This window comes from Camellia sinensis, chromosome 10, assembly GCF_055761805.1.
Source record: "Camellia sinensis isolate YWXY chromosome 10, ASM5576180v1, whole genome shotgun sequence".
NCBI classification, from domain to species: Eukaryota; Viridiplantae; Streptophyta; class Magnoliopsida; order Ericales; family Theaceae; genus Camellia; species Camellia sinensis.
Genome location: NC_138970.1, coordinates 79,782,674 through 79,798,077, shown reverse-complemented (window position 1 = coordinate 79,798,077; position 15,404 = coordinate 79,782,674). Strand labels below are relative to the sequence as shown.

The following is a 15,404-nucleotide window of genomic DNA, read 5'->3' as shown; positions in this document are numbered from 1 at the left end:
TTAATATCATTTTAAAAATCAAATTCTTTAGTGTGAGATCAAATCTGCAGTGTGGATGATCTGACCATTGGCCAACGTGGCAACAGTGACATGAAGAACAATAAGCTATGTGTAGCAGTGACACCGTAGATGATCGATCCAACAACAGTCAGATCTAGCCATTCCAAACCATCAATGAATTCTGCAATTTAATCTCTCTTTCTCTTGATTTTGATTTGTCAATAGGTTAAAATAATTAAAATGTCAAAAAAACACTATATGTTGTCACATCACTCTCTCTTATTTTCTACACATCTTTACATAAAAAGTCAATAAAAATAGTCAATTATCAAACGAGCCCTTTCAATCAAGAATTTTATACTTGGTAAATAAGAGGAATTTACTATAAACTCCACGATGTACATTATTGAGTGGAGGCAAATATTATACTCAGGAAAATGGACTTCATCAAAAAAAACAGAAAAATCAATTTCATTGTCATGTGCTTAGAACAAAAGATCAATCATTGGAAAAAATATCATAGCCTTGTACAAATGGACTTATCACCAATAAACCTTAAGGAAAATTATATAATAGTCACGGAGTATCACGTGGTCATACTCTGTCACCAATCACCATTCATTATGTCTCTTATGTTCCTCAATCATCTGACACAAATAGTTAATACCCCACATTCTCCACCAATTGTAGCCAAAATTTATTTTGAATGTGATTCTCTACATTTTTTTTTTTTTTTTTGACCGGATGTCCGAATCAATTTATGTGCACCTCAACTAATCACGAGACCCACACAAAAGTGGCCCCCTCCACATAGAACAGACAATTTTCAGACAGACCTTGCGAGCATAACCTAGAATGAACGTGAGCACACATTACTTTTTTTTTTTTACAAATTTTTCTATAATTTTTTTTTTCCCTGTGCTTATGTAGCATTACTACATTGATCAATAGACACTTTCATAAAAAGTTAAAAATAAATGTGACTTGAACCGCTTAATTGGAAATCACGCCCTCAACCCTTGTTAAGAAAATGTCATCATGGCATATTATTTATTTTGAGTCAAGATTCTTAAGGATTTTCATTGTTAAATAAATTAGCAAATCAGATTGGAATGAAAATATCATTCTAATGGATAGAGTTGTAACATATTGATAAAAACCAATATTAATAGTTTATAAATTTGAAATCAATTTGAATTCTATAATTTTTTCTTAATTATTTTTGAATTTTAAATAAAGATAAATTAAGGGTGACTATTTGTAACAGACACCCATTCTATAACAAAACCAGATTACATAAATCTTGTCAACCAACAAATAGACCATGTTAACAGCAAGTTTAAGAACACAAAAGCCTAGAAAAGCATTTTTATGACTCTTTGCTGATAACCTTATTTGTAAAGGAATCTTGAAAATTTTACAATTTTTTTACTAGAAAAGCATTTTTGTAACTTAAAAGATTTATTCAAAAAAAATTCAAGGTACTAAAATTGGGAAACCAGAATTTAAAGCTAAAAAAATAGCGAAGAATTTAAAGATTATTAGCCAAGTCTTATATTAACTTTTTTTTCTGTCATTTTAAATTCCATTTCTTATTTGTAAAAGCTAAAATGTTTGGTGCTTGCCAAAGTTATGCTTAGAGAGAGAGAGAGAGAGAGAGAGAGAAATGTCTGAACATAAAAATTGTTATACTAAAAGCAGCAAATTTTATTATGGCTTCATAATTTTTTTACACATCACATATTTCATTTCAAATATCGATTAGCTATAACCGTATTTTGTGCCTAAACTAAGAAAAGGGGGAAAATAAATTAACAGAAAAAAAGATGAAAAAAGAAAAGAGAGTTCACAAATGTTTCTTACAAAAACAAACCCACTTTTACGAAAGATTTACCGTATTTCTACAATTCTTGCCAACTTGAAAGCACTCACTTCAAACAGATCTTGTTCCACTTTCAATGACGGCAGTTTCATTCAAAAACCCTCGAACCAAGGAGTATGGAGACAATTTACAATGACAGAGCTTTCATCATAGAAAGTCGATTCCTATTCGGAATTGGAAAACAGAAGTGGTCTCATTCACCAGTAACCAGATTGCCCTGCTGATTACTATAATAAAAACCAGTAGAGTCAATAGATATCAAGCAAATAATAGGGTTTTTAGAGGATGATTTTAAGCTACAATAAGAGAAATCCGATAAAAAGTGATATATGCATGAAGAGAGTAATGCCAGTTGATATCAACTTGAAGAGCATGGTTCTTGATGAGCCGCTCACACTCAGCTGCCCGGGATTGATGAATTCATCCTTGCTAGCAGTTATGGAGACATTTACAGACAATGAACCTGAATAAGAGAAATTCAAATAAATTATGAGAGTTCATTTTTGAAAGAAAAAAAAGACAGTTCTGATGGACCTACAATCAAAATCAGCCCACCCAAGCCGTTGATGAGCCAAGTCATAAACAAAAATCTTATCTTTAAGAACAAGATCTGCAAAAAGAAGCCGATGAGTTCATTAATCTCAATGTTAAAAGGTGAGCGTGTGAGGCAACTAAACCTCAATGCTTTTGACAACTTGCAAGCTTCAAGGGTAAATGAAACATAAAATTGGTAGAAACCGTGTATACTCATGGACAATGTAAAAGATGCTATTTATTTCTTTATTATGTTTCTAATAGTCATGACATATGCAAAGCTGGAAAGAAGCACAAAAGAATTTAACACACACAAAGACAAGGCTCGATGTTACCTAGATGCATCAAATTTAATGAGCAAGGTTTGATAAGAAGAATTAGCCAAAAATAGATAATTTAGTAATGATTTTCATTTAAGACTGAAAATTTGAGTCGGATTTTTGCTAATCCAAGTGCATATTTTAGAGTCATGGGTAGTTGATCAAGTTGCAAGATGAAATCTTGCATTGGGCACCAACTACACACACGACCATTATAGGTCTTTAAACCTCATACACCGACCCACCAAAGCATCCTTCTAAGAATGGAAGCTTCATATTCCTTCATGTTCAAAACAATCTCTTAGCTATAGCATCAAGGTTGTTAAAAATGGGGATCTTATATGGGATCGTTGGGAGGATAGTGTGGATCGGATCATAGAATCAAATCGAGGATCATAAGATTCTACTTTTAGTACAAAATAAAGTGAAAAAATATCAATAATGATATTGGATGTTACATAATTTTAAAACCATTAAAGATAAATAATATACTAATACAAATTTTTATATAACATTCACTAAAAATATCTATTATTAATAAAAATTGATAAAATGGTCACTAATATTGATTTTAGAGGGAAATCAAGTTTCCAGCTCTCCCTCCAAACAATTTATTCAAACATTAAATTGAATGCGCTAACTTTGATTTAGAGAGACAAAACTTTCAAATCTCTTTCCAAACATTTTAATTCAAATAATTTGAAGAAATCTTGTTCTATTAGTAAAGAGAAGTTTTCACAATCTTGAAATTTGCAAATTGAATTCCTCATAAGAGGAGACATTTGCAGAGAGAGTTTTGATTAAAATTTTGATATATATACACATACATGTATACGAAACAAATAATATGTAAAAAATTTGGTAGAATCGAATCATAGTAGAATCGGGATTGTAGTGCTTCTATACGACCTAAGACTCTAAAAAATTTAAGATCCTAGTGCAATTCAGATCATGTAGCTAAATTGAGGTCGTAGGATCGTAAGAGCCTACAATCTGTATCAAGAATTTGACAACCATGTACAGCGTATCACAGGGTTTTGGGATCAGGGCGTGCAAGGATTGGCCTTTTTTGTTCCATAAAAGGTTGTTTTATGTTGCTGTTCATTCACCTCCAGTACATAGTGTTGTACTTGCTGACAGCACTTGAGAAGGAAAACACTTATAAAAAGAGGACTTATGAAGGAAAATACTACAAATAATTCAGCGATTTTTAGTGGAGAAATAATCATTAGTCGTTAGGAAACCAAAGAAAGAACACTTGTGGTCAAAACCTAAAAAAGCTTCAAGTCAATGTTTTAAAAACCGGACTGGTGAGCGAACCTGAAAAGAGATCGGGTGAACAGGTCACTAGTTCAACTGTCGGGTTGAACCAGAATCAAATCGTGATGTCATAATTATTTTATGAATATTTTTATAATTTAAAAATAAATAAAATACATTCATTTAAAATATTTTTATAATTTAAATATATATATATATATATTCATCAAACATATATGTTTATATATATTTTTATATTAATATTGTTTGTAAAAATATTAATTATAGATTTGTTTGAGGAAAATCTGTTTGAATACACATAATATTATATATTTTCTATATATTAACAAGAAACCATGGTGGCAGAGTGGAAATTCATGCTCTTTGGAGCTTGAGGTGTTGGATTCAAGTCCCTCTAACATCAACTTTTTCAATATTGGACCAAACATAGCAAACCGGTCCGGTTTGCTTCAACCCAAGACGGTTTGTTTGATTTAGAGGTTTAACCACGGTTCGCGCCGGTTTAGCTTAAAATGACCAATTTTCAAGAGGGAACGGGTTAGAGGGTATATCCGGACTGGACCATAGACCGGTTGACAGTTCAACCGGTCGAACTGGCCGGTCTGGTCCGATTTTCAAAACATTGCTTCAAATAATTAAAGGTGTCCTATTTATCAAAATAAATAAATAAATAATTAAAGGTGTCCTCTTTAATGATTGATCAAGCATTTCAGGTTCCATTTCAAGCCACACGTTATAATATATTTCCATTTCAACGAACTTTAAAGCATGCCCGCGCACACACATGGATGCAAACAGAGTAGAATATGTGCAACAAAGAGGAATTTCTGCAGAGAAAGCTTCTTGATACCAAGAATGCTCACAGACCAAAGAGAAGAAAGATAAAATGCCATATTGCACAAACTGGAGTGCAATGCAATCTTTCAATTAAGCAAACTTGGCAGCCATTAGGTTTACAATGAGTGAAGAAATAAAAACCATAAACTTACCTGAAATAACTGTACACCTGCAACCAACGCTATATGTATAATCTATGCTTTGGTTTTGCTAACCTAACATGTGTTATATGGACTCTTCTACTTGCCAGTGTATTCATATGCACCGGATATGACAAGAGTATGGGTGTGAGATATGTGTTCAACACTCGTACCCAATTTAGAAACTTGGATTGTCTAATGTTATAATGACATTCCCTAAGGTAACATTTTTTTTTCACATGACAAATCAACAAAAGTCACTGGACAGCACACAAAAAAAAAAAAAAAAAAAAAAAAAAAAAAAAAAAAAAAAACCTGTCTTGTATCATTTTTGTTTCCTTATTTTATTATTGTTTTGTGTTTCCAGACACACAAACAATCAAAAGTTCAAATACATCCATTGTTCTGATTTTTTGTGCAAAAATCGCGTTTGGGGGTTTCCTTAAAGTGGGTTGTTCTCAGAATTTTTTTATATAAACTTTTCGAAAACGGATAGCTAAACAAGTTTTCCGTGTTTTCCAGAAAATGAAACAGAAAACAAAAACAATACCAAACATGCAATAAACTCATGTGCACAATTATCCCCCTGTGCACAATTATCCCCCCATGCTATTGAATATTGATACTCATAATATATATGACCATCTAAATATATGCATACATAGATATGATAATTAAACAAAAAGATTAGGAATACTAAATAAATACACAAAAACAAAATAGGAAAAGCAAATTAGAAACTTATTGCAGCACAAGTTTACTTGAAAAAACAAAAAAGAAGGCCTGATGAGCAGCAAGCAACTAGCGTGATCCCAATCCAATTTGACAAAATGCCTAGTCGCATTATATTTATCAGCAAAAAAATAAAAAATAAAAAATAAAAAAATGCCTAGTCGCATTTAGAACAGGTTGTGTCATCCCATGTGCCATATGGAGATTTTTGAGTTGCTAAATAGCCTTACACTAAAATGGAATGACTAAAAACCTGCTAAATACTGCTCACCAAAGATGAGGGCATGGGGGGTAGGAGCAAGTTATCTTATGCTTAAGCCACTACACTATGCCAACATATCTGTCCAGTAAAATATATCTTATAGGGCTGGAACCAACCTCCTAAAATAGTTACCAGTTGATCCTGAGTTTTCTGAAAGCCAATGCACCACATTGCAGCACCATCCTGTCACAATGAATTTTCCAATTTAAGATTAACAAATGAAGCTTGATACGTTTCATCACTGTAAAAAAAATGAAATTAGTCATGTCTATTTCAAAAAGTATGGAGAAAAGAGAAATTCAATTAATGATGTAATTTTGAGAACTCACAACTAAACCATCATGTACAAGGTAGTCTACTGGTCTTAAAACCATGGATGCACCACCAGCAAAGTTAAAAGCAACCGAAGGAAATATCTCAGTTATACTGCATATGAACAAATATGGATCATTTCAGGTGTCTAAACAATCATGTAATACTATTTATTCTTATAAATGAGTTCCAAACAAATATCAGAAAAATCATCTGCGGGATGAACCTGATGGGTACTCGATAACACTGGTTTCCTTTTGAAAAGATGGGTGTTGCAAATTGTGAAACAGCGGCAGTTATCTGCACAGTCAATAAGCAAATAAGCTTCAAATTAGATTGGCACAAAATTTCTAAAAGATAAAAACAAATAATCTTGCCTCTAGTACTTCCAAACTATCACTAGTTTTATATAATTTTTAATTGAGAAATTTTGATATTCACTAGTTTGTCCCTCAATAAAGGGTTGTGTTAGCAAGTACCGTAAGAGTAGTGGTTAACAAAGCTTACAATGGTGGCACATTCCTTTCGGCAGACACTTTTATAAAGAATGTACAAGCATTTCAAGCTTGCTAACGAGTGCAATTGGGGCATTCATTAACAAAAACCAAAAATAAAAGCATTTCACCCAATGCCTATTAAAAGGCCATGCAGTGTATGAAGTTGATTATAACAATAAAGACAAAATGATGTTTAACCTTTAGATGGATTTTAAATAGTTCTATTGTTGTCAACTTACTGAAACAACCAATATAGAACTGTTTGGATACTTGGGTAATGGCAACTAGCTCAGGAATTAGAAGTACAGCGTACAGCAGATATAGGCTCTTTCCCAATTTACAAAAGCCTCATTATGGACCAGGGAACAGAGTTACACTATCAAAATGACCCATCCAGAAAACCCTCTGCACGAATGTGTAATCAACTTTTCGTTACCAGAACTAAGAATGGCAACGGGCCGGGTCGGGGCCGGGGATCACACTCCCAATCCCCGATCCCCAAGGCTACAAAATTCCCCGTCCCCGCCCCCAATCCCTGGTGGGGAACCCATCACTCCCCCCCCCCCACCCCCACCCCCTAGCAGGGATCGGGTTTCCCCGACCCCAGAAAATCCCCGTAACTATCTCTCTCTTTTAGAAATAAATCATCAACAACAATAATAAATCATCAACAATCTTTCAGAAATAAATCATCAACAACAACATCATCATCAAAAAAAAATAGAGACAGATAGAGGTAGATACTTGGAGACACACACATATACACACATACATGAGATCTGAGTGGTGGGATCTTCTCAGATCTGAGATGTGAGATATGAGAAAAAGGGAATCAACGGTGGCAGTGGCAGGATCTGCTCAGATCTGCCGTGGCGGAGGGAGGAGGAGGCGAAAGGCGACGGAGTATGAAGGTTCGGCAGTGCCCTGGAGGAGGAGGAAGTGACGGAGGAGGAGGCGGCGAGAGGCGACGGAAGAGGAGGCGAGGGTGACTGCGTACGACGCCATCGCCAATCGCCGACTGCGGAGAGAAGAGAGAGAGAGTGAGTGAGAGAGAGACAGATCAGAGGAATATTAACAAGGGAGGGGGTTATATATATGAATGAATGAAGGGGTATTATGGTAATTTTAGTTCGGAGAGAAACGGGGATGGGAAAGTTATCCCTGTCCCTGGCCTGAAACTAATCAGGGATTCAATTTCAAATGCCATCCCCGGCCCATCGGGAATATTTTTCGGGAAAAAATCACTCTTATCGGGGACGGGGGGGTAGGGTCCCCGTCGAGCCGGGTTCAAATTGCCATCCCTAACAAGAACCCATGTTACGGTAGAAATCAAGCTTGCAAAGCCAAATATGAATGCCCTGTTCTTGTTCTCAGGTTTTCAGGCTTTGTTTGGCTAGAAAGTGTGAATATTAAGTATGAGAGGTGGTTCATTGTGGTTGTGGACTTCTGGGAAGATGGTGGGCACTTCAATGGCCAAAGACCTCTGGATGGAGGAGGCAGCGAAGGAGAAAGCAGTGAGAGACCTCAATCACCTGAGCAATGGAAATATATGATCATTTTGTGTTATGTGAGTACATGCATGAATACCCCTTTTATAGATCAGAGTATTGGAGCCCAAATCACACATAGACAGAGTGGAGGTACTAGGCCTATCACTACGTCTCATGATTCAGACTTAGAGAACGATGTATCATGGGAGCTACAGAGGTAGGTATGACACCTTAAAGGGTGTGTCATGGCATACCGCATATATAATGCTTCTCTCAAGGTGTTGGGTGCTTGCTAAGTCAATGTCTCCTCTCTCTAAGACTAGTCAAGGACAAGTTTTCTTCCCTTGGGAAGCAAATCAAGCAACCTTGACAAACCTGTGATCTCATCCTCCAATCCACAATCCTCCAATGGTCCCGATCAATGATGCTTAGGCCCAGCTCCCAACCCAGTTGCCAAGTGATGACTATGATAGTAGTAAGCAGTACATGCCCCTGCTTAAGCTAGGCATACAATCCCAATTAATCCGATAAGGACATTGTGGAGCCTTGGGGTCTGGCACATGGAGATGCTGACAGTGATGATGTGAAGCCCACAGGGCTCGCCACATATCGGGCACGGTATAGATACCCACATGAAGGGGAAGAAAAAAAAAAAAGTAAAGTGAATGAATGAATGGAAAATGAAAAGAAAAATTGTCAACGTGTTTGCTTTCAATTTTCTAAATTCAATTTTTTGAAAATTGAGTTTTTTGTTTTTTGTTTTTCGTGTTTTTTATTTTTAGTGAAAATTTTTAAAATTTTAAGTAATTTTTTTATTTTTTTAGATGCATCTTACTTAGATATATTTACAAAAGTAAATTTTTTGTGAAAAAATATTTTAACAAATTAATAAATACACAAAAATACGAAAAATATACTGAGTTTTCTTATTTTTTTATTTTTGGTATTTAGTGAATTTTTTAAAGATTTTTTTTCACAAAAATTATACTTTTCAAGTGTATTTATGTTAGGTGTTTCCAAAAATTAAAAAAAATTACTTAAAACATTAAAAAAATTCAGTGAAAATAAAAAAATACGAAAAACAAAAAAAATATAATTTTTTTTGTAAAGTGAATTCTAGAAACCAAAACCAAGCAAAATGAATAACTTCCAACATGCATTTGGTTGGGTAGAAAATTTATCCAGAATATTACGACAAAATTAGATTTTACTGTCTGAATATTATGGAAGTTAAAAAATAATATTTTTTATTTGCATTAACTAACCTTTATTCATGTCCATGGGAGAGATGTCAATTATAGGAAGAAAGGACAAAGTGGGAATCCAAATAGTAGAGATCACTTTCACGAGCAAAAAGAAAAAAGCATGTTTTTGCAGGAAATATAAGTCATGTTTTCTAGAAATTATGCAATTACAAGGTTCCTATTTTCCAGAAAACTTTTCCCTTCCTAACCAAATTCCTAAAATTTTTTAAATATATTCCCTACACTTTCTACAATATTTTGCTTGACCAAAAGGGGCCTTGTACAACTATTTAGTATACCTTACACATTAATGCGGTTTTTTCCCTAGCACCTTAGACATAAATGCTGTTTAAAGGGCTTTTTGGAAATTTGCTCCAGTTTATTTGCCTCAAGTTTCCCTTGATTTTGTCCCCTCCCATAAAATAGAAATTCTGAAGAAAAGAAAGGGAAAACGAACTTACAGCATTGACGAAAGGACATAAGCTTCTTCCACCAGGTATGCCAAAGTTGTTCCAGAATCAACAATGGTTCCTCGGTTGCTTGATGTTGCAAACACTGCTGGATCAATAGGCAACAATTGGCCATTGACAGCAATGTTCTGGAGATCCAAATTATAATGAGACCTGGAAATTTTGAGACAGAAAAAAAAAAAAAAAAAAAAAAAAAAAATTCAAACATGCCGAAGAATAAAATATTCACATTCTCCGAATTTCCACATCTTTCTCTGCATATGACTAATTAGTTAGATAGTGGACTAATTAATACTGAAAATAAATGAGAATAGCAGTCCTGCTTCACAAAAGAAAATTCATTCAAAAGCACAAGCTTTTATTGCAGCAAAACTTTAGTGTTTTCCTCTCTAAGTTGTCAACTAAAGACCTAGCACCAGGTATTGGCCACCTCCAAGCCCTGGTAGCATCCTTCAATCCCTCCATGAACTCCATTTACCAAGATGGTTCATCCGTTTTTTTTTTTATCAATTTTTTTTTTAGCAGTATGTCAATGAATCCTTCTTCATTTTTTCCTTTTTTTTTTTAAATTTATTTATTGCCAAAGAAATATCCAAAACTTTGGCTTAACTGCACATTGTAAGCAACCGTCAACATGCATCAATAATATTAGTCTACGTGGAGTGCTACCCGGAGGAAAAGAGTTTCAAGTTCAACACCCTCCACTTCATGAGATGTAGCCGCTTGCCAAAAGTTCCACCCTTTGGGTCAAGTGGCCTTTGTTTGACATTAAGGACAAATAACATGAAGTAAAAATCGGACATCCTACAATGTGCTAACAGGCCTGCAAAGCTGATAGGTTGAAATAGACAAATCCATCGCATTCTTTGGATATTACTGCTTACTTATCCACTCTCAAGTCTTGGGAAAAGAAGAATGTTACAATAAAATAATTTTTTTTGAGAACCAGCATAAAACCAGTTACAATAAAAATGGGCAAGCAAATACTAGGGTCGGTCATATGCGGTCTTACAAAACAGGGTGTGGTGGAATAAGGCCAGATGTGTAGGTCAAATCTTCTCTAAATGGGCATGATGTATCAACATTTGGATGAACTGGGAAACTACGACCTTTTGAAGCTAAAGGGACAACGTGTTAGGCTGTTAACAAATATAGTTAAAAGGAAATCTAACAAAGCATGCATAGAATAAACTAAGTGGGTAGGAGAGAAATAACAGAAATAAATAATACATGATATAGACTTTATAATGTTGTAGAAGATAGACATAGAAAGGTCATGATACAACATTTTAAAATAATTTGCAATTTTTATGAGAACTACACAGATGATATTTTTAATAATTACTTGAAATAGGAATTTATATAATCAATGTAATTAGTGCTCATGAACCCCAAGTAACACTTAAACACAATTTACACAATTCAGGAAATTCGAATAACATAATAGGAGGAGTTGCTAAAGGGACAAAAAAAGGTGAAAATAAAATGGTTAGAGATTTTAATGGTCATATAGAAAAGTTTGCTGAGCTTATGGAACATATATGGGTAACATGGATTTGGAGAGAAGAATGAAAACAGGAAGGCCGTGGCAGAATTCACAATGACATAGGATCTTATACATACATGAATATCAAAAGAGAGAAGAACATCTAATCAACATTATCTTCCAAAAAAGCAGCAGGTTAAGTCTCTTAAAAGTTGGACCTGAGAAGTGAGAACTAAGTTGAAGCTATCCTAAATGTCTGGATACCATCTTAAACCTCAACCATGACCTATACATCATCCAGACAGATATTTAAATAAACTATATATGTTTGAAATCAGATAAATCAGCATGCCTAATTGGCTTATTAAGGTGTGCAAGTAATATTACTGGAATCAAATTGCACCAGATGGTTAAATTGAAAGAGTAATTGATTTAGTAAACATATATTACATGCAAATGCTACAATTGTATTGAATCAAAACCCTTGTGTGAAGCACACTTGAATTTTCCACTGCCACATACGATCACGATATCCATGAAAAAGTGAACAAACAAAGAAGAAGAAAGTTTGTGCAACACAGAATACATACTGTGACGGGACAAGGGGACTATAGACGATGTTTGGATCCATAATCTCATCAAGAACTAATAATCCGCCACTGTTGCCATCTCCTTTCAAGCAGTGGGAGAAAACCTTGGGAGTAATCCCTCGGGATGACAACTGTGATATGACAGACAGACCCTGTCGACCAAACCCAAAAATCCCATCAATTGCTTTATCTGGCATAATTAAGTCCCCAGACTGATTGGTGCTACACCTGTTCACAAATTCCAAAACAGCCAATCAAATGTTCAAAATCCACCCAACAAAACTAAAGATGAACATTGATATGGGGATAAAACAACGACAATAGAAAAAAGAGGACAGAAGTTTTGAAATGTACACTCAACTCCTCAATCCTGATATGTTGCCAAGCCATTGCAGATATAACATATAAGATACATTCTGCTAAGATCATTACTTCTCTAATCCTCCTTCAGTTGACCTTCATCCTTCTTTTTACAGTTACCATTAGAAATTTTGGTCCTCATCCCGTTTATAATCCTCTTCCTCTTCTCCATTTACCAATGTAGAATCTACTAAGAGAATGAACACCACTGATTTTTTGTCGTAGAACATAAGGCCACGAAGTTTTAGACAAAAAGCCACTAAAAAAGTCAATTCCCAAATGAACCCTAAGTTAACCTATTTTTTTTCAATTAGAAGATTGGTGAAATCATGTTGAAATAGCCAATGTCACATTTGCTTATGGTTGTTCTGTAAACTAAAATCATAAAAAAAAAGCTGCTAATTATGGAAACCACATATTAGTCTATCACGAAGGCTTTTAATTTCACTCTTTTGACCATCTACTCTCTCCATCTAATAGTTATTTTATCTCCCACATTGACACACACATCCTTCAGAAGTCATAACAGCTTACCCGAAAACAATTGGGGCGGAAGAGTTAGTGACCAAAGACGGCCGCATAATTGTGTCAAAATACAGAAAATCAGATACATAAAAACCAGACGTCCCACTTCCATCTGTATACTGAAATGAATAACCGCACTGATTACTCTGAGCAGAGCATTCAGCAGCCGCAGTTTGAATTATAGAAGCACATATTGGATCTGAACAAGAAACCAGAGAAGCAGTTGCTGAGCAGGCAGGATCAAATAAATTGAGCTTAATCTGCACACACACACAAAATAGTATCAATTAGTCAGTCTGACAACTTGATAGATCAAAGAATAAAAGCAAAACAAGTGCTTACACCAAGGTCACTTGATTTGGGGCAGTTATTGCAGGAATTGCAAGTAACCCACGAGATGTCACTTCCAGTATCAATCTGCACACTGAATTCCTTTGGTGGAGAACCCAATTTAACTCTTGTAAAATAAAGCCTATTGTAAAAGCCCAAAATGAAGCATATAGTCAATGCCATAATACATTTATCACAAAATTGAAGTTTGTAATGGACAAAAGTTAAATAAAATAATGATCATGAAATCCCAGGAAGGGTAAATAAACAAGAATACAAGAGTTGAACTATATTCAATATGATACCAGTCAGGTTTTACCCACTAATGTTTGCATCAGAACAAAAATTAAGGAAAGTGATGGCAAAAAGAGAAGAAACATGAATACCAGAAATTCATCAATATCAAGGACCCATATCACAAATGAAAAATCAAGAACACAGAACAGCGAAAACCCCAAAATTTTATGCAACAACTTAAATTTGAGCCAAATGATACAATACAATAATGAAACAAAGAAGCATAATTTACAGCAAATTGAACAAACTATGAACTGCTACGAATTCGAGAGAAAGAGAGAGAGGATTAGTGGATTTTAATAGCACTACCCGCCCAGGAATTGATCAGAGTTTCCGAGGAGTGAGAAATTGACGACGCCGCTGACCACACCATGCAAGATTCGGGCGTGTCTTGATCGGTCCCGAGCTCTGAGAACCTCAAGCTCGACATGCTGGTTCGCCGGAAAAGCCCTCTCCAGAGTCAGAAGACTCGCCGGAAATCCACCGCCGTACACCACCGACGCGGCGGCGGTGGCGGTGGCGGCGGCTATGAACGCCAAGATGAAGAACTCCACCCCATGCATCGCCAGCATTTCGGCTCGAACTTCCCCACCTCCACCCCCCAAATTATATACTCCTCTCTCTCTCTCTCTCTCTCTCTCTATATATATATATATACGACAATGCTACGTATCTCAAATTTTGTGACTCAAAAGTGGCTCAAATGGCCAAAACGACGTCGTTTTGAGTACAGAACAACATAAAAATGGCCAAAACGACGTCGTTTTGGCCATTTGAGCCACTTTTGAGTCACAAAATTTGAGGTACGAGACATTTTCCATATATATATATATATATATATATGATGTGTGTGTAAGTATACAGTGAGAATATAGAGAAAGAAAGAGCGTGGACCGAGATTGACTGCTGCTGGCAGACATGTTGTACGTGTGCGTGTATAAGAGAAGTTTCTGAATTTCGGATGGCTATTTAATCCGGGTTAAAAGTATTGTTTTGCAAAAGTGGATAAAAAATTGATTTTTTTAATTTTTTAGTTCATTTGCCTTTTTATGGGTAAAAATATGATAGGTGATGTGATTTAAAATGAGTAAAAATTCAAAAGCGCTGGATTGCTAAAGCACTCTAAAATCTCGTTTGGAAAAGATTTTTTTAATTTTTTGTGAAAGAAATAATGTAATAATTATAAATTAGATGTAATATTTTATTTTAATGAACTAAAAAACTCATTTTATTTTATTTTTTGATTATTTTAGTCAAAAAAAATCTCAAATGCATACTTCCCAAAAGAGCTCTTATACTAGCACCCAAATGATTTATTAAATTTTTTTATATGGACGTGAGATTCATATATACATGAGTTTTTGATTAAGGCTTTATTTGGGATAAATTTACAAAAAATTAAAAAGTCAAAAAATTACTAAAACTAAAAAGTCTATACTATTCAAGGATAACTTGTACGAGAAGCCACTTATTATTTTGTCATTTGAATTCAACTAACCAAAAAGCCAAAAGGGTAAAATGATCATTTTGATTTTATTACAATATTTTATAACATATCTTTTCGTAAAAAGTTAAAAAGTTATCTCTAACATATATCCTTTTTTTTTCTTTACTTTTTTAACCAAGAAGTCAAAAAGTGCACTTATATAACACATCTCAAACAACTATTGACTTGGGTTTTGTTTGACTAAGGAGGTTAGCTATTAAAAGATAAAATAGTTTAAAAAGTTAATAAGATAAAATGTCACATCTAAATTATAATTATTTTATTTTTTCTTATACCAAAGTCAAAAAATCAAGAAGGTTAAACCAAAC

At 34.6% G+C, this 15,404-nt stretch overlaps 1 protein-coding gene across 1 annotated transcript; it reads right to left on the bottom strand.

The window, feature by feature from the left end:
* Positions 1-1,683: 1,683 nt before the first annotated feature.
* Positions 1,684-14,229, bottom strand: LOC114320232 (aspartic proteinase 36). The gene is given in 12 exon segments (XM_082891708.1): positions 1,684-2,046; positions 2,216-2,345; positions 2,421-2,492; positions 6,105-6,171; positions 6,318-6,414; positions 6,527-6,600; positions 9,993-10,009; positions 10,012-10,154; positions 12,078-12,305; positions 12,972-13,222; positions 13,305-13,434; positions 13,899-14,229. Coding segments are annotated over 12 exon segments (1,509 nt in total). The 5' UTR covers positions 14,162-14,229; the 3' UTR covers positions 1,684-2,009.
* Between the last annotated feature and the right edge of the window lie 1,175 nt (positions 14,230-15,404).